The sequence below is a fragment of the Aphis gossypii genome, chromosome 2 (assembly GCF_020184175.1).
Source record: "Aphis gossypii isolate Hap1 chromosome 2, ASM2018417v2, whole genome shotgun sequence".
Lineage (NCBI taxonomy): Eukaryota > Metazoa > Arthropoda > Insecta > Hemiptera > Aphididae > Aphis > Aphis gossypii.
The window spans coordinates 41,059,889-41,087,279 of NC_065531.1; the positions used below are offsets into that span (position 1 = coordinate 41,059,889).

Here is a 27,391-nt window from a genome sequence, read left to right on the forward strand (position 1 = left end):
TTAAACGTAAATTACCTCCCTCCTTTCTTCAAAACTTCCGTGCACTACTATACACGAGACACTGGGCAACTGTGGGAAATAATATTGTCCGGAAGGGCTTTAACGGTTTTTGGGTGATTTGAGTTTAGTCGCAGTGTATTTAGCGCGCCGGTTACAGCCGCACTACTACACCGGCGGCACGCGTCATGCACTCCTTGGTCGTCACTTCTCGTAAACTCGACCGCCAACAGGTAATATTTTACTTAGGTAGTTTGTTTGATATTATTCTTTTAATTTTAGATTGTTTTAAATTAATTTTAAAATAGAAATAGAAACAATATTAATTCAGTGAATGTTGAGTTTTTTGTCGATACGCCCTTATATTATATACCTACCTAATGTAAAGAGTAAAGACGTTAAGTGTTTGATAGAAAAAAAATATATACTATTATATTTAAATCAGGTATTATAATATTATTAAATATTTTCTTTAACTGTTCTAAACCATTCAATCCCTACTTATTATAGTTTTTAATAATTTTTTATTTTTTATTTTAATGAATAAAATACAATAACATAGGTAATTGATTTTTACATAAAGTATTTGATCAGCCATTTATAACTATTATTGTGGAATAACACGAATATAATATAAATCATTATAATCCGTTGCTTGAGAAAATAGATTAAACAAACTTAATTAAAATAAACATTATAATATTTTGATTACATATTTATATATTATATACATATACAATTAGAGTAATTAAACTAAACTATATTTTTTACATTATTGTGATTCATTGTTTTTATTCTATAATTTTTTGCATGTGTGAGGAAATTCAAAAAATAACAATATAAATTATGAAAAATATAATTTTTTAAATTGTTTATATACCTACTTAAATATAATATAATGAGATAACATTTGTTCATGATTATAATTTATTTATTATAACGTTTTAAAATCATTTAATCCATTATTTAAAAAAAATTGAAGTAATATAAATTGTTTTATTAATTTTACAATTCATTAAAATAATAATTGTTTTTTTAATTATGAAGAAAAAATTACAAATTTATATAGATACAAACTCTATAATTTTTTTATGTATAATTTAATTTTCTTATTTCTGAATCAAAATAAAATAACATTTCATACATATCTGAAAAAAATATGCATATTAGATTATTTTACTTTATTCACAAAAAGAAAAACAGTGCATTGTAGTGTTTATATATATATATATATTTATTATAAAACTTATATTTAATATTTTTATATTATTATATTATGGACCTTCATTTTTCAATAATCACATCTGATATTAATAATAAATAATTTAATTAAAAAAGCTGAATTTGAACGGAATTAGTTTATTAGTTAATTAGTTTATTGTACATGTCTATAATGTTTTAAGTTGTTTTTATTTATTTTTTTTAATATTTATCATTTTCAGTATTTTTAATAAAATTTATTTAAATTATTCAAGTAAACAGTAATAATACTTCGTACGATTCTTATAAAGATTTGATATCTTAATAAGATTTAATACTTGATGTATTTGTTAATTATTTAATTTATTAAATGAAGCAGTATTAACCATGACTCAATAAAATCATAGTTTTTGAGAATTCGTGAACGTCATTAATGTTCGCATTAAAACTTATTACGAAAACATTATGTATTTTTGATTATTAATGTGTTGGCATGATTATATTTATATTTATCATACCTTTACTAATAAATTTATTGTGCCAATTAGGGACAAAAAATAATATATTTCAAGTAAAGAAAAAAAGGTTTTCGTCTTTTTTAAATACAAATTTTAGAAATATGTTACATTAAAATATCATAGCAGGACCTAGGTACTATTAAGCACAAGTACATAAATTATTATATTTCGTTACAATACCAAATATTTGAATAGTTATAATAAGTAACAGATTGTATTAAATGCAAACAATACTATAGAATGACTTTAATTAATTTATTCTTGAGTTCTTGACGTTGACAATCCGAATTTATAACACTATATTAGGATTTACTATTGTTTTCTATAAGTTTTAGAATCCTCAGAGATTTGGTAGATATTTTATTCGGAAATATTATTCTCGTTTTATCTTAATTATATTCCTGAAAAAATTAAACTAAAACAAACAATGTTTCATCAATTATCGCGATATTCTCAAAACAAAGTGTTGAATAAAAAGATTAGGTAAATAACTGACGAAAAAAATATAGTTCACTCATCGTGTTTGTGCTGCAGCTTTCCTGATTTGGCTTCGAATCTAGAAGATTATTGTCGGTCACAACGCCTACTTTGAAATTTAACAATCGCCCGTAACTATTATAATACTATTAGGTATAACGTATTGTATAGCTTTAGTAATATAAATATGTATACATATATATTCTTGTGGAAACGTAAGTTACTGCGACACCCGTATTATTGGCCTTGGCGACAGTGGTAACGGGCTATATAATATGGCGTGCCCGCGGTTAACACAGGAACGACCACATACTATAAGAATTGTATTAGAAAATATCGATTAGCATTTAGGTATACATATTTTTATACTATCTTATTCCACCTTCCTTCAAAGTTATACCACGTTACCTACTGTTATTAATGGATAATACTATCGTGTAATGAATGTGTGATTTAAATCGCCGCGAGAACCAAATAGCGTTATTTTCATTATAAAAGCTGGTCGGAATAAAGTATAACATAACGCTTGGAAATTTCCGTGGCGTTTTACGCCAACCTCATGAATTTATTTATTTTTGAAGTCTTTGCAAAGTGTTCGCAGTTCTTAATAGGGATTATTTTAAATTATAATCATAGTTACCTTAATTCTTTCAACGTATATATTTCTTGTGTATATACATCAAGAACAATGTATTTACGGTACAATGAAAATAGAATACATCACATTCTGTTGATTGATGGATCGCACAAATCTTTTATGGTTCTCCAAGATATCTTCTAAACTTTAATTTATTCTTTTACGAATGTGAATGTAAATTTTAGAAAATTGTATGATCAAATAAATATGATTGGGTTATTAACTATTATTATAGATAAATGTATCAAATATTCGATTCATGTATATAATAATATGTTGTTTATATTTTTTAATTTGAAATATTTAACGAATTTCCAATAAAACTTCATGCTTCTTTGTTTTTTAAAACTAATGAATATAATATTTTATATTTTAGATGAAAAAATATTTACTATTTAAGCTAACGGTATAATTATTATCCTAAAACAATGTTCCTTTAGTCTATACATAATGGAGATAATAGGAAATAATAATAATCAACTTTCTTAATTCTTTGCTTATTTCTTTCACAACTGTATTTTACTGTGTAATTGTTGAGATATGATAATTTGTGTAGAGTAAAAAAAAAAAGAAAGTTCTTGAGACATTATACCTGTCTATATATCTACTAAAAATTTTAAGTAATAACTTATAATTTTTAAGTCAATTTATTTTACTATAAGAACTCAGTAATCTTGTCTTTTTAAATGTCTATTAAAAACTATTTCCTGGCTTGTTGTTAGCTTTAAAGATTTAAAATTCAAATACCCTGACGTTCATTTGGATTAAAACTCAATTAGGTTGTCACTCAGTTTAAGCTGTCATAACAAACTTAATGTGTCTTTGTACATAATCATATCGTTAAGCGACCATTCTAATACAGACAAATGAAAATGATGATGATAATTTCTATATCATTTGATGATAGTAGATTAAATTTTTACAAATATCGTCAAAAATAAAGACTCCGAATTCTAAGAAAACCAAATTAGCTATTATATGTGATGTACATGCGTGACCAATTAATCATACGACAATGATAGTAAGTTAATAATAAAGTGTAATCAAAGAGCTGAGTAAAAAATATTTGAAACTCACTAGATTATTGAATTTTTTTGAAAAAAAAAATTGTTTAAAAGTTCGTGATTGATTCTAGTTTTTTCTTACAAGGTAAATCGTTACCTACCAGCAAAAACGGTTTTTATATTATGTTATTTTGAGAACATAATATGTGATATAAAGTTCAGTTATATCCTTTAAGTCATGGGTTCTTATGTATCAACCAACTAAACTATTTAATCAAAAAAAAAAAAAAAATATATTATTTATTTGTAAGTTAATCAGCTAATTTGCATTAATTTTATCAAACCAATATTGATTTAAATAACTAGTAATTTAGATGAACTAAAATAATAAATTTAGTACCTACCTAATGAAATGAAATTATATTTAATTAAATATACTATACATAATATTGTATACTAAAATCATTTTATAAACGGCTAAAAAAACAAAAACTTTAAAGAACGTAAATTTATAGACTGGTGCAGCCCTTGAAATACCCTCGACGGCACTTAAATTATAATAGACATTAGAAAAATGGTAGTACAATTTAGCTTGTCACGATTTTTTTAGTCTAATGATTAATTAGTAGTTATTATTATTATTTTTTTTTTTGTTTATTTGCATGAATAGCTGCTTAGATATTTTACTACAAATTCAGCTTATAAATAATCTTACTGGTATTACAATTAAATAATGCCTTTTTATTAAATCGTTTTATGATTTGTCTTATAATTGAAAATGATTTTACACCATACCTATTATTGGTGTTAAATATTAAATTTAATATAGTATAACTTATATTTTTTAGTATAGTCAATTGGAAATTTTCTCGATATTTGTTGATTCTATTTTTAAAATGTGGTGTATTATTCAATATTTATTGAAACATGTATGAATGAAAAACATGCAATTTATTATACCTCATAGTATTTGACTATTACAGCAAAAATAGTATCAATAATATCCAATTAATGATCATTTTTCATTAAATTAAATTTTTTGCTCTTTAGCTTTTGTGTTATGTTATTATTGCTCCTTTTCTTTTTTGTATCACATAAATATTTTAAATGTAATTAAAACCTTTTGAATAGTTTTGCTAGTGTTGAAATATATTTTAAGTTAAAATATAAACTTAAAATATATTTCAATAAATTTCTATGAAAATACTGAAAATTTATGTTTTATAGGTAAAATTGTAATATATGAGTACTTGGATTAGGTATAACCTTGGTATATTTTACATTCTTATGAATATAATATTTACAAAAATTATACATTTACCAATCTACCAGACACACAGTTCAGATGTTCAGTGCATTTAATATAATATATTATGGTAAATGAGGATACCTAAGGGGTTTTTTAATGTCATCATTATTTTTCTCTTTAACCCTCAAAACCGTCAAGTAATAATTATTTATTATTTTTGAAAAATAAACATGTTGATTATAAAGTATTTTAATATTGACTTTGAGCTCGACTTACAAAATGACTGAACAGCAAATATACAGAACATATAATATCATGTAAAACACGAAAACAAACAACGATGATAGTTGCGAGAAAACCGCGAATAACAACAACAATATAACGATATAATATTGTAGGTAGCTTGTAGGTACATAATATAAACGCGCTTACGACGTAGTTATCTATATAGCTGCTATTTCGACGGCCGTTTCAAAGTTTTGTACGAGATACAAGTCGGCGGCGGTCGGGCGGGTTATCGCACGCGTCATCGCTCTGTCATTTCGGGGTTTTGAACGAATTTACTCGTATATTTATGCGTACCTACACGTGTACAATATATCTCCATGCCGTGGCTATGTTGATACTTGTTATTATTATTATACAGTGTCTTTATAATATAGTTTATATATGTATACATGTATAATAATAATAATTCGTAAGTCAGGCGTCACTACTGATAACAGATTCCTCGTCGATTTCAATCAAATATAATATAACATAATATACCTACCTACCGATGCTAGATGCTGCCGAGCGTTCCGACCGCAACGCGGGGTCGAGGTCCGCGTCATTCCAGCGGCGGCACACGCCAGTCAACAACAGCAAAAGCAGTACCAGTCAACCCTGTGACTGACAAACGATCTACGTTCGCCTTTACCTTCACCACCGTCTATATTATACATAATACACAAACTCAAACACACACACACACACACACACACATTATACTTGTAAACTGCGCGATACGACTTCTAAGGACTATTTATGCGACCATCCACTCCCGTCCGCGACCTGCCATGCGGGTATTTACTCGTATTATTATTATTAAGAGGGGAAAACATATTTTGAAAACGAATTGACGATAAAATAATGTCCTACGATATTTCATTAACGACGCAAATGCGATCTGCAGACGTTTGATCGCAAAAATATTCGTCATCCTTGTCTCAAACGAATGTCCCCGATCTGGCTCAATCGCCGGACAACCAACAAACGAGCACTGCATCGAAATATTCACTGACGTAAAAATCAATCACTCGCCTTTTACAAACGAAAAATATTTTATTATACGTACTTTTGTATTTCCCATGTCAAACCTTTGATACGTGTACATATTATAATTCGAATGATCGATGATAACTTTTTTTTTTTTACTTGCTACAATAAATCAGATTTCTACTAGCGCCATAAATAGCAAGTGTTTTCAACAGTCTGTCATATTTTAATGTACTCGTAATATGTATATAATATAATATATAATATATCATTTGGTCAGTTTAAATATTAATGAAGAAACTGAAATGGATATAGAAATAAATGTTAAAACATTTTTTTATGTTCTAAAACTCAATTACTTAACTTTTGTGGATTCTTAAATTTCAACTGTTGCAGTGTGCGTGTTAAATTAAATTCAAATAATAAATATTGCGACGTCATTGTTGTTTAAAATGCGTGTATAAAATATTTTTTATATACATTTAAATTATGTGATAAAAAAATGTGTGCAATTTATTTGAATTATCCGTATAAATCCACAGAATACAACAGATATAACATTAAAATCAGCAAACCAAAATAAGAATAACAATATTGTATAATTATACTAAATTATATAAAAATCGGACATTGAAATTTCATAATATGTATATAAATATATTTTAATTGCTATAATATTCTTCACGATGATATTATTATAACATGTAGTACCTATATGTACCTTACATTTTAATGTTGAATTTAATTTCAGTGACATGGTGATGGGTGAGGGTGACGGAGATATGGAAGGCGGAGGTGGTGGGAACGATGAATGTGTGGAGGACGGCGATGAAGAGTTAGTAGCAATGATGGGTCCATCTACAACGTTTTGTAGTTCTAACAAGTGCAAGAAAATTAGGAGACCATTGCCACCTCGGGAGACGTGGAAGAAGAAAATTGAATTCTTACTGGCGGTAGTCGGTTTTGCTGTCGATTTGGGCAATGTGTGGAGATTTCCTTACATCTGTTATCAAAACGGCGGAGGTATGTATACAGTTTATACAGTTTTTAATTTATTAATACTTAATAAATTTAAGTTTTAAAACATATCTGATACATTAAAAATGAAGTATATTTCTTGATAAATTGTTTATATTTTAAACTACGAATAGTCAAACTTTTAATGTATTATACATTATAAGCTAAAATATCTTGATGGTTTTAAACATGACTATTAAACATTGTAATGAGCTTTAGGATTTAGGTTCTTAAATATGACATTATCAATAGAAGTAAGCTTAAGTTTAAAATGATTCTTATCATGCACGTTCGATTATATAAGTTTATCGAGACATATTTATGGTAGATCAGTTATCATTGTCATCAAGCCCTGGAAATTAGTTTATTGTTGTTGTCTGTCATACATTTTGACGTTTGTGAAAGATTATTGTTTCTAAATTAAAACAACTCGAAAATTAGATTTAAAATTATTAGAACTTTTAATTCGTAAATTCCATACAATAAATAAAAGATAGACTGTGTTCAATAAATTTAACTAATATTATTAATTATATATTTGATATTTCAAGTATCTTTTTTAATTTCTGATTTTCAGTCATTATTTTTTATTTGTTTAAGTTTTGTTAAATACAGTTGATTTGTTTTTATTAACTTCTGAATGAATTGAAAAAAAATATTTTTTGATTCATTTCCTAACATTTAACAATTTAATGATTTTAATTAGACATTTTCTCCCCCAAAACACCAGCCTGTCAACTAAATTTTCTCATTGTCGTCTCAAAAGACAATAATGCCATGATATTTTAAATTAGATTAAATTAAAAGTTTTAAAGGGTTCTATCAATGAATAGCCTCCATTCTTAATAATAAAAAAAATAGACTTTAGGTGTTTTGATTGAGTACGTTTAATCTTTATTCTGTAGTTATGTATGAAATAAAAATATTAAAAAATACAAAAAACTTTTTTTAAATTGTAATTGTAATAATATTTGTTTACTGGTTGTCAGCAAAGTAAATATTAAATACATCAGTTGTGGTCTATATGACTATATGTCAACTGGACAATACCAGTTTGAAGGTAGCTTTATTTAAAATTGTAATTATTATTATTACTTATAGCCGAGATTCCATATTATTAATTATACTAATAAGTAATTTATTAATTTGATGAAATGTACGATTTGATTGAGTTAGTTGCTAATTATCTTATTAATATTATTCTATTACTCTTCTTATCTAGATGTTAAAAAGTAATAATAATAACATTAAAACGCAATACATACAACCGTACCTATATAAAAATTAATTCATTAGTTTATTATTTTTATTTAACTTTTGTGTATTTTAAATAATTAAATTAATTATTTAATTGTGTCTTATTTGTTTTTCATTGTTGTTAAATGTAATAAGTATTTAATAGTTGGTTACTTTGTAATATTTGAAATTTTATGAAAGTAAACCCGAGTATTATCATCGTAATATTGTTATATTGTATACATAATTCCAATAAAAAATACGTGGTTAAATAAAAATTTAACAATTTAATCATAATTTTAGTTAGGGCCTAAAACATATTTAGAAACGATGATAGTCATATATAATAATGTATCAATGTTATTTTTATGTGGTATTTACTTAATATTTACGTGACAGAATAAAAATGTCTTGGACAATAAACAAATAATATTATGTAGACTTACGTTCACGTTTAAAACTATTCGATAATAAATCTCAGAACGAACACGAACGAATTGATTGTTGTAAAATCAATTTACGCGGTGTTTTCCGACGCGGTAAACCACATCTACCTATTCGCCCAACCCCATTACGTTTAAAAGGAAATAATAGTATTTCTGTTGCCGCTGTTTCCATTGTGACGACAATCTATCTACATGCATTTCAGTATTTGAGATCTATATATATATATGTTATATTTCTCAAAGTTCTAAAGACCAAATGCACTTTCATAGTGTAATTAACATGTTAAAAAATATTTCATAATCGATTCAAGCAAGTTGCAAGTTACTTTATTTAATCTATTGTTAAAAATTCAAAACGCGAATTCTAGAACGCGTTGTTATACCGAAGAATAAGTAAATCTTGACGTAACATTATAAACCGAGATCGAGTGCAAATAACTTAGGTACTTATAAGCGAGTTAAAAAAAGAAAATACCAATTATTGTAAAACACAAACAATTAACGTTCAATCGGATAATAAATAATAATTAAATATAATATAATGTTATTTTTATTACTGAATATTTTATAAACTATAATTAAAGAGGATATCAGCGCAATATTTGTTTTCTTTTTCAGACTCATGTGCAACTATGTAACATAGATAAAACTCTTTTACCTAAAATCATTTTTTATGATTTTTGTGTAGGTAATCTTAGAGTAAAATCACCTATTACAAAAACTATAGAGGATAATATTTTTGAGGGTATGACATATCGGTTTTATACTTTATTGTTCTTTGATTTTGTATTTGACTTTAAAATAAGAAAAATTTTTTTGTAAATTTAAATGATGTTTAAATTGTATTGAGACAATATTTAGGCAAATCGATATGTTTTTTTATTGTAAGAGTGATTTTACTGTAAAATTACTCAAAAACATAAAAAATAAAACGATTATAAATATTATATTATATTATTATTATACGTTTTGTCTATATTGAGCATGAGTTAGAGAGAGAAAACAAACAGCAGTGTGCTGACATCAAAAATCAAAATAATATAATAAATATAATAATATTAATAATCAAAATAAATATATTACATAAAATCTGTGTCATAGATATATTATACAAATGATTTGAATTTAAAATATAATATGTTTTTACTTATGATACAATGGATTTACAATTATTTTAGTATAATTTATGTTTTTTAGTCAAACTGTAAGGTTTTTATAATTAAAAAATAATCATTTAATTTACTTATTTAGGTGCGTTTCTTATACCGTACGTGGTGATGTTGGTATTTGGTGGATTGCCTTTGTTTTACATGGAATTGGCACTAGGACAGTTCCATCGATGTGGATGTCTCACAGTGTGGAAGAAAATTTGCCCGGCTCTAAAAGGTACGGTATTTAAATGTTCACATCCCTTATCAAAAACAACTCGTGGAATGCTTTGAAAGCGTACAATAATGGAATGTTCTACAACAAAACAATTTGCTTGGAGAACTATCAATTTAGAAATAGGGGTAGCCTGCAGTAATATACGTCTTAAATCAATGGTAAAGAAGAAGGGGAGTGGAAAAAAAAAAGGTTTTAAGAATTGAAAATACTTAGGATGAATATCCGGTCTTTTATGATAATTGAACGATGATCTGCTGTATTGGCTGGAACTTTTGTTTTTTACTCTCTTGTTTTCAGTTGCATTAACTGTAGCTGCACAAAAGAGTAACTAGGAAATTAAAAAATAAAGGCACAAAATAAAGAAAAGAGAATACAAGGACGCTGGGAAAGAACGGGAAAACAATTGATTCCTGAGAGCATTTTCAAGTCTATGACAAACATTGAGCCTTTGAATTATACATTAAATGCAAAAATGTGAAACAAATAAACCGATAGAGCTTATTTAAAACGACGCAGTGAGCAATAAATTATTAGCCAATAGGGAAATATTATAGGTTGCTTCAAATATTTGGTTACTTTACTATGTTGTTTGTATTCGTTTAGTTTTTTCCGTGTAATATCCCTAGTAAGAGTTTTTCAATAGCCATTGTATTCAGAGTTCCAATAATTGAAAAGAAAAATACATTCTCTCCTAAACGCCTAAACAAATAACCGGATCGTAAATAAAACTGAAATATATTTTAAAATATTTATAATATTAATATTAGAATTAGTTGTAACTGTCAATTTGATGGTTTTAAAATCTAATCTTATTTTAATATGGCTCACGAAGCTATTAAATGGTTATCATCGTTCATAATATATAAATAAAGTTGTTTAATAAAAATATTAAATAGTATAGATACGCTAATATTATATTCGCAGTGTATTTTACAGATAATTTGAAATTTACATTTTTATTTTTGTTTGGAATTTTCTTCGATACTACTCAAATATTAAAAAATACAAAAACAGGAAAAAATGTATCTGCCTTGATTATAACGATAAGTCGGTACATGATTTTAACGTGTTAACGGTTTGAAAGTCGAAATTAAAAGATTTACGTTGTCAAAAAAATTCGTTTTAAGAATAAAAGTAATTCAATCGCTATACTTAATTATTTAAATCGTAATCACTATATTTGTATACAACAATATTAACAAATTAATTTTTGCCTTTAATAAAGTTTCAAAGTTCGAAAATGATTTATTTTATTATAATTTAACTGCAGAGGGAGTTAACCTAACTTAATATGTTATAAATAATAATATGATTAATTATTATGCAATTCAATTATTATTATTTAATGTAGGTACCTATTAAACATATTATATTTTTGTGGTCGCATGGTCGAATGACAAGTCGGTCTATGTCACATCACGGCATGACATATTGTGATTATGTGAACAAAAAAATTTTTTCGTTGTTTTGAATTTTCACTAAACTTATAGTTATGATGAGAAAAAAAACTGAATCGTGATTTAGGAACACAATCTGACCTTAAGCAATTTACCATTGTCAATATTGACGCTCACTCTATAACAACTGTTTTGTATGACCACCTCCACCGCTATGGTGCTCGATCGACTGCTGCTGCAGCGTATACCCTATATGTCAAATATTTACACTCTATAATACTTAAGCCGTGATAGTGCGTAACATTATAGTTAAAATTATATAGTAGTTTTGTGAAGCGGTCGCCAATGAGAAAAAAAAGTATAATATATAATTAAAGATTAGCAAACAATTTGTTCCATATAATACCATTGCTACCCTTATAAACAGTCGTCAATTTCTTTCAGTTTTCCAAAAAAGAGGGTTTGTTTTATTGTTGTAATTTATTTTTTTTTTCAAGTTTCCATTTTGATTTCCGTTCGTCATTATATCGTTCTTTGCTACGTGCCCATACGTGATTTTTATTGTATTTATTGTAAAGAGAGTTGCAAACGTGCGTTGTCGGTAGCACGAGATAAAGTAATGATTTGGCCAATAATGAGAGGTCGGGAAAAAAATTGTCATAGTCGTATAGGTTTTTTCCGATTTTATTCGGATCATCAATTTTTGCTTTTCACCGTTAGCAAACTATATCGTTCCAATTTACGATATTCGCAATATTGAGAACAATATAGTAAGTTTAGTACATTATACTCCACGTGACAATGACAATAAAATATCAAAAAAACTTCACGAACGTGTTAAAACAGTTTTAGCATTAATTTATTTTACCATTTTAATAGGATACTAAAAGCTTAATTGGTCTGGTTATTGTACCAATTTATGATTATTTCTCCCTAAACGTTTAACAATAATTTGTTAAGGTCTTTAAATATGAAAAGTCTTCAGCACTGGGAATTAATAAGTATAATTTTTTATTTCAATATTAATTTATTATTTGATTATGTTTTTTTTATGTTACCTACTTTTAAACTGTTTTCTAAGAGTAAAAATAGACAAACTTATATTAAAAACAGTTCTTTGATATGGTTCTAGATAGCAAATGACTTGTTATTAATTAAAAAATCAAGATTTTTCTCATAATTTCACATATAATAAAAAAATATGTTTTTATAGTACAGTTCTAAACTTGCATAGTTATATAGTTAACAGAATAAGTTTTTTGTGTTGTCAATAAAATGATAGGGAATCGTTCCTTTCTTTTGATCGCAATCTTATTTTCAAATACTTAAAATACTATTTTTTTGATTAAAATAAATTTATTCATAAAAATCAAAGTATAAAATAACGTTAAGTAAAATTGATATGGACAATAAACGATTTATTATTATCAAATTATTTTTTTACTATAGTCAATGTTAACCATAAAAAAATGTATAACATAATTTTTTATTTATTCAATTAATAGTTGAGACAAACACAAAATTATTCCAAAATTATTTTTACTCTTATCGTACTCAGATTTCTTTAACTTTTTGACCAATACAAAGTATAAACTATTTTACACTATTTCACTGAAAAATCGTATATAGTCATATAGATAGCTACTTTAAAAAGATTAATTTTTAGGGATTTTAAAAATCTAAAGTTAAAGTTAAAAAAAACAAGTGTATATAATGACAAATGTTAACTAAACATTAGTTTTTTTTAAACTTGATAATTTTTCTAATTACCTATGAGGTATGAGCAGAATCATTTTTCAAATGAAATGATTTATCATTGTTTACAAATTTAAAGATATCCGCCCCAATTGCAGTAAAAACTTTTTGAAAATTATACAGTTCAAAACTAAAAAAAGACTTTATATTCTTAAGAATTTAACAAAGTTTTGTACTCTTAATAATATATCAAAAAAAATCTACGAAACTTTTGATATCTTATTTTTCAACTGGATAATATGTACTCAATTATTTATTGAAAAAATATGAATCCAAAATATTATTTTATATATTAATCATCACGGTTACAGTTTTTTTCTCCAAAGAATTAATGTTGTAAGTTCTCTTTTATTTTGCACGAGAATATAAATTTTTCAGATTAAGTATAACGTTATTTTGTAACATTTCGTAGGTAATAAAAAATATTATCAACAACCAATAGATCTTATTCAGAACAATTAAATTTGAGAGTCAGAATCCAACTTCCATAGCATTTATTTAGTCTTGAGGTATCTGTTGTTTTGTGTTTCCCACCCATTCAGTAGCTGTTCCGTCATTTATTTTGGGCACAACATGATTGTGAAGGTATTTACCAGTTAACTTTCATACAAAGTTGTTGCATCGATTTGTTACTGATTACAAAATAGTATAATATTAAATTTTACATATTTTTATAAATTAATAAATTCAATTTATTTATTGATAACTATAAACTATTCACAAATTATAAAATTTGACAACACATATATTATATTTATAATACACTATATGTCTATATTACTTAAAATATACAATTTCTTGTCATTTAAAAAAAATGTAAATTATTTGTCCTTGCAAGATACAACTTATACATATTATATATTATATATTTTATCCAAGTACTTAGGTATTTCCAGCTAATTTAGATATTTTATGATATCCTCGATTTGTTCAAACTTTGTAAGAATTAATTGTTGAAATAATGTGTCATGGTTTTTGTTTTACACGGTTTTAGTAATACTGTTTTGAATATTGATTTAATTATTATAGCTTTATTTAAATATGAAGAATAAATTAAGTACTGTTTTCTCTTCTTAAAATAAATCATCTTTTACACTGATGCGATAATATCATTGTCGGTAATATTTAGTTCGTCAAAATAGAGTTACTTAGTTAGAGCAAATTTTAAAGATCTTGCAGATGTATTTTCTTTAGTTGTTCGCTTACAATTTTCTCTTAAAATGTCATTCAATTTTTCGCTTATTATTAGTTATATGATTGTGTTCATCATTTGATGTATGAAAAAAATTATCATTTTTGTTAAAATATTAGCACTAGGTACAATTTTTATTTCATAAAAATGTCAATTCGTTTTTTTACAAATGGATATTTTTAAAATTATTTAATAATATAAGTTATTTTCCACGTTCAAACGTAGATATAATTTTCAAGTTTTTCATTATGGAACCTATGGGAACACCATAAAGTTCTTACCGCTGACTACCAAACAACTAAATTTAAAGACGGCTTATCAAAAAATTACGACTATACTTAATATTAATAATTATTTACAGTAGAATATCGGCAATGTAAACCACGATATCCTATTTATTATCTTTTAATTGCTATAAACAAGTAAACAACGATTTTAAAAATTAAGATAAACGACATTGCAGCTCGAAAAATTGTTCGCAATCGTTTATATATTATAGGTATAAAATATTATTTCTTTGATCAACTATCCCCAAAGATGAAAATCGATGTATTTTTACTTTCTCAAAATGTAGCGATAGACCAAAAAAAAAAAAAAAAAATACACACACATCATTGTAAATTTAATGTATTCGTCGCTTAGCTCTGAATGTAAAATCATTGAAACTAATATTCTGAATTAACGAGTTTTTCTTTTAAATAAATATTATATCATTTTTAGATTTTATTAAATTACCAATATTGACAGTGAAAAACTCAAGTGTTTTTTTTTCACTTTATATTTCAATGTAATCACGTTTTTCTTATATTTTAGAATTGGCTCAAACTCTGGAATCGAATAAGTGTTGCGAAATTAAACTTATGATTCCATTTAGCCGTAATTCAATCATTAAGTCATATTTTCGAACGCGTGTCGTATTTCCATAGCTATTAATTCGCTACTAGCGAAGATTGCAGTATCTTTGGTGTTTAACTAATAAGTATTTGCAATTAATGATACTATTCACAAACAAGTCTCTTATAATGAATACAGCTAGACAGCTATATCGGCCGGCTGGAGATGTCAATTTGAAACATTGTTCGAAAAATCAATCAAAATTGAATTCCACCATACACTGCAACTATACAACTTAATCAGTGCGCATGTGTGTTATGAGCATTGGTCTCACTTTTAATGTTGAATTTTATATTATTTACTTCAACCACCAGTTTAATATACACTTTGAAACGTATATTTCTATAGCAGTCATTTTTGAAAATGTAAATACCAGTTAATACTTATTGATTACATACAATATTATTAAGTGCAGGCATTACAACTACAGTGCTTATAGCGGGGAAAAGGAATGTAACGGGATATCATTACTTTTCACAGCTTTGTGTCCTGTTTTTATTGTACAATTTTAATTACGTCTTTTCGCGTGCAAGTAAATATAATGGGGAGTATCAAAAATTTGTTTTTATGTTTGTTTTTTATGATTTTAAGCTATTTTATTAAAGATACTATCATAGAAATCTGAAATTAAATTAGTATGTATAAAAATGTAAAACATTCGTAATAAATTTGACATTGATTGTGAATTATTGTGGTGAGAGGAGAGAACATTTAACTCTCATGTTTTACTTTTTAAATGGTATTTTATTATTTTTATTATAACACTAAAGTCGTTTTCAAACTTTATATAATTTTCTTTAATAATAAATCTTATAATTAAATGCACTGTTACTTACGTCACTTTCGATTCCCGTAAAAATATGACCGAATATACCGCACATAATTCATAATCCAATATCGCACGGATTTTAGCCGTATTTTACACACAAACATTAGTATGATTCCGCACAAGTTTATTAAAACAAATACAAATTTAAATAATATTTACAAATATTAAATAGATTAAATTAAATACTCATTAAAATTAAAAACCCAATAAAAATTTAAAACATGTGTGTTACATGAATATTGAATTTAATTATAAATAATATCTATCTAGTAATTATTTGTATAGTATAATAAGATAATAGTAATACAAATGTAATGATTTAAAAACGAATATTTTAGGTATCTTTATTGGTTTAAAATTTAAACTTGTTTTTCAAATATATTTCATTATTATAGTCAGTTTGTTTATTAATAAAAGCAATTAATAATATACTAAATTGGCTTATCGTTCTCGATCAAATTTTTATCGATTGCTTTAGTTCCTTTTTTAATTTCTTACATTTTCTCTTCAGTAATCCCTTGTTTATCTATTAAACCACGAATCTAAAAATATAAAGTAATTACTACCAATATTTTAATAAATAGTTTTCATACCTGCAACTTGAAAAATAAATGGATATGGCATATAAAATTCAAACCGAAGTTGACACGTTAGATTTATTATCGATACAAACAAAGTTTCTGAATAGCATTGATTATAGATCCATCATCTATAACGGTAAGTAAAGTTTTGACTTCCACGTGATACATGTATTTTCCAAGAGTACTTATATTAGATGAACATAACTGGAAGTTTTTGATACTTGACAATTCTTTTTATTGCCTCGTATACATTTTCAACAGCTTAACGTTTATAACTGTACGATTCTTTTGCATTTATTTTTTTTTGTTCATCATGTTGATTCCTTAATATTTTCGCAAAATAAAACTGTTTTTTAATTGTTGTTGTAATAGATACACTTTGTTTTTTTTCACATACATTGCCAAAAAATATCACCTGCACTTTTATTAGGTAGTTATAAAATAACGAGAGTCATATTTGTCAAAATTAATCGAACTATTTCCACAGTTATTTGATAAAAGTTTAAACCTAATATTTATATCCAGTATTATAAAATCTATGGGCGGTTTTGTCCCATGCGTATTTTGCGCATTTGTGTGGTTACATTCGGGCTATACGTGTAGTATAGATACATAATTTTACAAATTTCAGAACATCGTTATTATTTATTATTGACACTGTATCTCAAGAAATTTATCATTATATGTTTATTGAAGATTTAACTTTAACTTAATATAGTGTGTTTTTATGATGTATATAATTTATTTATATTTTTTCTGTATTTTAAATTAATAAAATAACACAAATAAATTATTAGCTATTATTAGTTATTTTTTTTGTTCAGGTGTTGGATATGCGATATGCCTAATCGATATGTATATGGGCATGTATTATAATACAGTGATCAGTTGGGCGCTATATTATCTGTTTTCGTCGATGAGATCCGAACTGCCCTGGACCAATTGCGACAACCCGTGGAACACGCTGAACTGCACACCGGTGACTAATATATCGGGATTTACAAACCTATCGACGAGTCCAGCTAAAGAATTTTTCGAGTAATTTAATTTATTATTAATAAACATATAGCACAACGTATAATATGAGTATGTTTATAAATGATCGTAATATCGCCTATTAGTAGTATGTCGTATATTATATTGTATATTTATAACCTGGGTACCCGTGTACCTAGTATTATAACATTATTACAATATTAGTTAGGTATAATGATATGTGAAAACCATTTGCAGGAGGAGCGTTTTGGAACAACACAGAGCTGATGGGTTGGATAGAATTGGACCGATAAAATGGTCTTTGGCATTGTGCTTGTTGGCCGTATTTCTATTGGTGTATTTCTCTCTGTGGAAAGGAGTAAGGAGCACTGGCATGGTAAGTATATATTGCGAAGTGTTGTCGTTTAAAAAATGTTTCGTCGGTTCACCCACTCGGGTACAGATAAAAACGATTGTTGATCCCGTCCTCTGGGTCACGACACGATGTATGGTATTATATCGCATAGGTGCGTAAACGTATAAATTACGTATATAGTTTATTAGCCGAGGTTAAAAAGAAGAAAACAGTAGAAAATAAAAGAAATGGAAAAAAAATACTAAGTGTAATAATATGTTGGCGCGAGCGTGGTGTACAGTCAATCAGCCTAAGTAGTCGGCGCAGGACTTGTTATTGTATGCAGCGAGCTCGGTTCATTACCGATAAGTGTATGGTACGTGTAGGTATATAGTTTATAATACAGTGCGGTGTGCTGCGGGGACGAAAAAGAATCCGTTATCGTATGTTCACTGTTTTTAAAATCATCAGCCCCTTATACGAGATTGACCGGTGAGAGCGAGAAAGAGTGTGATTGAACGCCGTTTCGCGTCTACTACTCCCTTTATTACTCGTGTTTTTATCTATTTGACGTCTAATGAATTATAGATTGAACCGTTGTGCGGTATACGGTTTTCCCTTCCTTATTCCTCGGTGGACTGAATCGTTCCGGAGACTTTTGATTAAATACGTTGGCCACTGTATACATTATCGTTGCACGCGATAAACACGACCCACTAACGAATCGGCCATAGAAGACACACGAACTATAATATTATGTATTCACTAGAGTGTTTATGCTGGTGCTACATAATATGTATAATGTATATACACATTACACGTACGTCATGTCGATAAATGACTTTTTTTTTGTGTTTAGGCGGTTTGGGTCACGTCTCTTGCACCGTACGTAGTATTGTTCATGTTACTGTTTCAAGGAATCTCGTTACCGGGTGCCGGCGAGGGAATACGATATTATCTGACACCGCAGTGGCACAAGCTCGTTAACACAAAGGTGCGTATTGAAATTATACGCAAAGCTAGTTTTTTTTTCATCCGTTACAACGTATACACATCGAACGTATTTTAATAGGTATGGATAGACGCGGCGTCTCAAGTGTTCTTCTCGCTGGGTCCAGGTTTCGGTACTCTCCTCGCTCTGTCCAGCTACAACAAGTTCAACAACAACTGTTACTGGGATGCCATACTCACCAGTTCAATTAACTTTTTTACCAGTTTCCTTGCCGGGTTCGTAATATTCACCATGCTCGGCTATATGGCGCACGTACAAAACAAGAGTATAGCTGAAGTGGGAACCGACGGTAAGTCTCGAGATATTAAGTTATTGACGTGTTGTTTACTTAATTTCTTTTGACTTACAGGACCGGGTTTGGTATTTATCGTATATCCAGAAGCGATCGCTATGATGACTGGTTCAGTTATGTGGGCCTTGATATTCTTTTTGTTACTCATCACGTTGGGTAATATAATTTTAAATCAAGTTTTTAGTACTTACTAATAGTGTTAGTAAAACAGTCAGTATTAAAACATTTAATACATTTAATTATACTTGATGATTTATTTCATTTGTTATAAATTCCATTAGTTTTTAATAATATTTTTACAAATTAAAAAATAATAACAAGCATTGTATAGTTATTTCTTACTTTTAGATATTTTAAGTATACGCTAATTGAATGATATGCATAATAATTACTTGGGTACAGGTTTGGACAGTACATTCGGTGGTTTGGAAGCAATTATAACTGGTCTCTGTGATGAATATCCAAATGTATTAAAGCGGCACAGAGAATTGTTTGTGGCTGGTTTAGTAGCAGTGATTTATATACTATCATTACCAACTACTACATACGTAAGAAACACAATTTTTATGTTATTAGTCATAATTTATTATATTAATTAATCTGTATAGTAAATAATTATCATGATAGCTTTAATACTTAATTTCATTCAGTATACATTTATAAAATCATAAAAATTATAATGTATATTATTAGCAACTCCGTAGTCAATTTAACAGTTTATGAATAAAGGATGTGTATTTAAGGATATTTATTTAAAATAACAATATATACCTATATATTGTCATACTCTTATTCTTTTGATTTGAAAAAAAAAACATTTTTACTATAATATTATTCTTGATTTGATGAAAGTCAAAAGAAAAATTTAGTTCTAAAAGTTTAAATTAAATTCTATTCGAGAATGAAACATTTGAAAACCACTTCATGAACTGGTCGTATTTTTAAATTACCAAAAATGATAAGTTTATGCCTTTTCTAAAACGTAATATTTTCAAAAGTGAATTCGCTTATTAGATGTCAATAAAAAATAATAACGCCAAATAATACGTAATCAGTTATCGATTATTATTGTTATTTTTATTTATTTATTTATTTTTGAATTATTTCTATGATAATATTAATATTGATCATGATGATAATAATATACGATTATCGTTACCTACTTATTAAAATTATTCAAAAGAAATGTGTTGACATTTATAATTAATATTAATATTATTATTATTTTATATTAATAATTTTAATTATTTATTTATTTATTTATTTCTTATTGTTTTTTTCCTGTTTTCAGCTTATTCGTATTCTAGGTTATGTATGTCTTTTGGGAGTACATCTGCTCAATAGACAAAAATATAGCGGGTTTGAATTATTATTCGAATAGCGAATAATAATCGTATATTCGTTAGTAATAAAATAAACTGATTTTCAATTAACATAATTTTAACTAATAAAAATAATATAATAAATGATATTGTTTGATATTTAATGAATTTTAGGTTTATTTTTTCAAATATTTAAGTAATCTAAATAAATTGTTTATCAAATCAAAATTATATTATTCCAAATAAACAATATAATGCATTTATATTACCAACCCACTAGTCAATTAAAATTAAATTTTTCATTGCGGTATACAATATAACACTTGGTGATCCAAAAAATTTAGAAAAAGATTTTACGCTATACTTAAGTGAGTGGTGTATTTAGGAATTTTTCATGGAGGGGGTTCAGCTAATTTACCTAACATGTTAAAAGAGGGGGCTCCGTCCTCTAACTATTTACCTATTTTTGATCATATTATAAAACAATATTTATAATACAAAATCTAAATTCCTTGAACTTAATGCCAATTGTTTGATTATTTCTCAATAGTGTAATTACTATCAGATGTACACGAAGACGCAGTAGTGATAGACGTTATTTTCGTAAAAAAATTCTGAATTTAGACATTTTAGAAAAAAGTGAACAAGTAGAAAACTATAGATACAAGTATAAAATAATTTGATTCTTTGTGTTAATTAAAATTAAAATTAGTTTATGTTGTAATTTTATTATCTTTTACTAAAAAAATTCTATTTGATTGTTGATTTGATTTATTCCATACTTATTAAAATATTAGGTACCTACGCTGTTTCGGTACCTATGAAAAATGTTGGATTATTAATAATATAATTTATTATTTATTTATTACTTTGATTGAATATTACTTTATCTGGAACGTATTATTGTATGTTAATTATAATTAATATATATTTAGAGATAAATACTATACATTGATTATTTTTAGAATTGTGAATTTATTAAAAAAAAGTTGATTAATGATATCGTTTTATTATATATATTTTTATTAAAATATACACTATACGCAAACAATCTAGTCATTAAATTCTGAGGTATCAATAAAAATTAAATTCAGTGAAAATTATTTCCATATATATTATTATTGCAGAATTTATTATTAAACAAAGAACTTAATGGGGGGAAAGAAATTAATAATGGGTAGTCTTTATTTATTATCGGTCGATTTCACACGGATCGTTAATTTACCATTTGGAAAAAAGGTTTTAATAAGGAAAACAAAATATAAAGGGGTAATTTCGTAGTTAATATAAATTGGTCATAATAGGTAGACTATAAAAGTGTGTATTTTATTACAAATACAATGTTTGATATATTTAACTGATAAAGCATTATATTTAAGGAATGATGATAAAAATCGACAAAAGATTTATTAATTAGTAAATTAGCGTACCTGAAATAGTTGTATTAATTTTGTCGTGGCGAATTTAGTCGCATGTAAATTACATAAATACGCATTGGTCACAATGTCATATTATATTAAACGATTCATTAAATCGTTTCTTTTTTCATTTAACACATTCATTAAACCTTGAAAATATTATTTTCTATTTGACTTTTAATGTAAATTAATGAATAAATTATTAATAATAATTATTTTAAATGCTAGAATATAAAATTACACAAGTTTAGAGAGAGCTTATCTTTAAATACTATGATTCATGAAGGTAACTATTTCACGTGTCTGTGTATATAGCGCAACAATGCCGTATTGTATAATGAGTATTATCGAATACGATAATAAAGGCCTAAGTATAATAGTTGCAACATACTCATCGCCTAGTACCTATATGATACATAACTAACAGAAGATATTATTAATTAAGATAAATAACTGATAATTATTATATTATTATTACCATATTATATTATCTACATAATTTTGTATTTTGTTATTATATAAATGTTTAAAATTTAGAATAGCAAGTTTTTGTAACTTAAACACCTACTACTTATACATCTATATTTAATATCATATTTTGTTTATTATTCTAAGAAAAAGAAAACTTATCCTTACATGAGCAATATTTATATCAATATTATCAAATAATATTTAGATAAATGTTTGTTTTTAGAGGTATACACATGTACACACACACACACATATATATATATATATATAATATATATTATAACAATAATACATAAAACACTCATAGTGTGGTTATTGTACACATAAAAATGAAAATGTACCTACATGCGGTTCCAGAAAGATATTCTAACACGTTACGTATTTGTTAGAATCAATTTATGAAAATCTTTGCTTTTCATTCTTACTGCGTTTCTGTAGTAAGAGGTTTTAGCATGAAAACATATTTAAATACTCTAGAAATGACGACAACGGAAACGTATTCTATTGTGCATTTATGAGCTTTTATCAACATAGTAACCTTATTGATTATTCGTCTTCCTGTTTACCTTAAACGGGTACCTATCTATACACTATACCCTACGCTATATATAATATACTCTCAAGCCTCGGCGATTTCAAGGATTACTTATTTACACCCGACTCGAAGGATTTTGAATTTTGACGCGTGGTGTAAAGTGTTTGCCGTGAAGCCCGCGGCCGCAGCCCCCGGGGAAACCAGTAGAAGTCGTCAATTATCATTATAGGTATTTTAAAAAGGTGTTGTTCGAGCACGTACGTATATAATAATATATATATCGTATACAATATATACATCACGATCTCATTCGAAAACCTTTAGCCCTTTCTAATCGCCCGTTTATTCTATCAACAACGACGTGTCCAGCAATGTGTGATAGAGTGGAGGAACTACGTTATACGGTGCCTGCCGCACACGTTATACGCTATAGGACTTTCGGAACGCGAATGCTTTTAACGGAGAAGTGGCGAGAGCAATAAAACGAATGTCGTGTATCTCGCGGGCGTCGGACCACCAAAAGATCGAGGGGCTCACTCGTTGAATCCAATTTGATAGGTCAAAAGTTAGTGGCGGCCGGTCATTAATTTCCACCGAACGCGTACTCAACCGATCCACTAATGGCTGGCATTAGATATATACTCCGGCTGAATGCTTAATATAATATATATAATACGGTGTTGAGCACAGTCATATAAATACACACATACACACGATTAAAGTATAACATAAAATAAACGGCAGGACTCAACTGCAGGAGAGTATTGCAGGACGCATGTGATCAGACAGATCAGTCAATTCTGATGCATTGCAGCCACTGCGAGAGCTGTGTGCACAAGTGCACAGCGAGTACAACATATTATATCTATATGTATACAGTTTTTATATTGAACACACTATATGTATACTACTTAACTTATAATGTTATATGGAACGCTCGTTGGTTAGATAGTGAAGTGTGAAATGGGATGTCGGATGTGAAAATAATGGCAATAAAGTATAATGATGTAGTGATATAGTAATAAAGATATTTGTGTGGGTGGGAATCCATATTTCCTTCCATGTCTACGATTTCAAAACCAAAAAAGGTATTTTATGATATAAGCTCGAAGTACCAATAATAAACTCTTAGAAAAATATTTAACATAATAACATATTCTTTTAATATAAAGCAATAAAAGTTTAAAATGTATCAAACCTATGTGATTATTGTAATAATGATTACAGTCACGATTATTTACATTATTTTACTATACCTAAAAACTTTATCTAAAATCAAATAATTAAACATTAATAGTTTGGGGGATAGTTTAGTATCTTAATTAACTATTACATTTAAATGTAATAAATCAATGTTTCAAAAATAAAAAGACAGCGGAACCTCGATAACTCGAACCTTTATAAGTTGAATTTTTGATATCTCGAATTTTTTTTCGCCCCCAACCAATTCGAGTTATCGAGCTTCCACTGTATATAAAGCAAAGTTTATGAATTAATAGTTCAAATGATTAAAACAGTTGTTTAAATCAGATACGTAAGAACCAAACAAATTTAATTTTTATGATTCTTTGTTTCGGTAACTTAAGTTACTAGAAACCAAATTCAATTGTATTTACAATCGACAGTGAATCATTTAATTGAATAATAATTAATTCCTAATTTACAAAATTTTAACATCATCACACTGCCTCTTATAAAAAGTATGCTTTAATAATAATTTTAATTTTCGATATCGTTCTATAAAGAACTGAGATCATTTCAATGTTAAAGATTAAAAATCGAATAAATTAAATTGAAAAACATTTAAATGTTGACTATGTCCTTCGAGAGTGTTTTTTCTTAGTATTGTGTTTTCGTGATCGTCCAATAACACAAATTTTAATTTGAACGTTTTGCGTAACATTTAAAGTGTTGAGATCAAAGTACAAATACATTTATTATTATAATCGATATTACTACTAGTAATAATGTGATTTATATTATTAAATTTAGGGCGGAGTTTATTTAATCACATTGCTGAACGTATTTGGACCAGGAATTGCTATACTATTCGTTGTATTTGTCGAGGCAGCAGCGGTCTGTTGGGTGTATGGAGTGGACCGGTTCGCAAACGATATCGAAATGATGATAGGACACAGACCAGGTCTATTCTGGAGATTGTGTTGGTGCTACATAAGCCCTGCGTTCTTATTGGTAAGCTCATTACATTATTGTACAGTACACATATACTTTATATTCATCGAATTTTAATTTCCAAACACTTTTTTAGGTTCAGTTATTCGATTACCATAATTCATAATAAACACGTTTTAGTTAATTGGGTTTATTAAATTGTATAACGGCAAAGTGTTGTGTACGATAAAAAATGTTATTAATTTAGAATGTGTGTATTTTAGTATGATTTTTCTTTAAATATAAATTCAACTTATTGCTTTCATAACTTTATAATCGAAATTTATCGTTACAATTATTCAACAGGTTATATTTAAGTTAACTTAACACTTAAAAGTGGTTTTATAGTTCATTAAACATGATTTACTGATCCGTAATAGATTTATTGAATTAAAATGAATTAATTCGTTTGTAAAACACTGTATTTTTTCAATAGTAATTTGTATGTAAATCACAATAAAAGTAAAAGAAAGTAATTAAAAATTAATTTTTAGATTCCCAATGAACTGAAAATTTTAATGGCTTAAATTTATTTCAGTATTGAATTAGTTTAACAGTTATACGCTACCATTAGGAAATGTGTCTGTCTTTTATCAATGGATAAAGTTATATAATTAATTAATGTGTTTTCATTGAAATTGTAACAATTATAAGTTAATACATTATTAATATGTCTTGATATAACTTTTGATTTGCATAGCTAATTGTGTGCTAAAAACCCCTATCCATTTCCAACAAATACTCAATATACTTTATTTATTTTTTTTTTTAACTTATTATTTGATTAGGTTAATCATTTATTTACTTCTTAAACTTAAATATTTTGAGCGTCACAAAAAATTTAAATTAAATATTATTAGAGTTAAATTAATACTAAGATATTTGTATTCTTTATAAACGCAATATAATTCATTCTTAAGACCAGACTAAAAAAATATTAATAAAAAACCATTGCTATATTATGTAATGATTATATATCTTACGCATTTATATAATAGTTATTATCTTTCAGTTAATTTTTGTGTTCTCAATATTGGGATACAAAGATATGATGGCTGGAGGTACATATGTTTACCCGGATTGGAGTATTAATATGGGATGGTTGATGACTGCTTCTTCAATCAGTTGCATACCTGCTTACTTTATTTACAAAGTGTACAAGACACCGGGTCCATTCATGCAGGTTTGTTATTTATACATACAGTCATATAAATTGTTCGCACAACTTAAAACGAAAAAATTGATATATCCTCATGAACAAATGGGATGATAATAACTCTTTTTTGTCTACTTACTAAATTAAAAAAATCAAAAACGTTTTTGAATAGTAGCTAGTAGGTAATAGTTCTATTTTGGGTACTCAAGGGTACCTATGCTGGCATTCCAAAATTGATTGCGACAATAAACGATGTGCGTGTCTTGGGGTGTTACAGTAAATTTCACGCAGTGAAACTTGTAAAAATCATTAAATGATAATAATAATGCATTATTTTTATTTTTAAAAATACCCAAATTCATAATTTTTCAAATTATAGAAGTAATAATAATTGTAATCATAATAGTAATCGTATTTTATTGTAATAATTGAAAAAATCCATTATTCTGTTAACCCTTTTAGAGAATTAGATTGATCATGAAACCGGAAGATCCGGAACCGGACGACCGGGGCATCGTGGCAATTGCGTCGTCCGTGCACGGAAGTGGCAGTGGCGGGGGCGGCGGCGGTACGCACGTCTGATTGGAATGGCTCGTTTGACCCGGCCGACC

General features: G+C 27.0%; 1 protein-coding gene across 1 annotated transcript; it reads left to right on the plus strand.

Annotated features, from left to right (window-relative positions):
* The first annotated feature begins 69 nt into the window (after window positions 1–69).
* On the plus strand, window positions 70–27,391 carry LOC114120637 (sodium-dependent serotonin transporter). Its single transcript, XM_027982606.2, has 12 exons — window positions 70–230; window positions 7,091–7,362; window positions 10,290–10,424; window positions 17,897–18,110; window positions 18,306–18,444; window positions 19,262–19,396; window positions 19,475–19,703; window positions 19,764–19,862; window positions 20,109–20,254; window positions 25,445–25,645; window positions 26,637–26,807; window positions 27,243–27,391. Exons 2-12 carry the CDS (start codon window positions 7,095–7,097, stop codon window positions 27,360–27,362), a joined length of 1,857 nt encoding a protein of 618 aa, XP_027838407.1. The 5' UTR covers window positions 70–230; window positions 7,091–7,094; the 3' UTR covers window positions 27,363–27,391.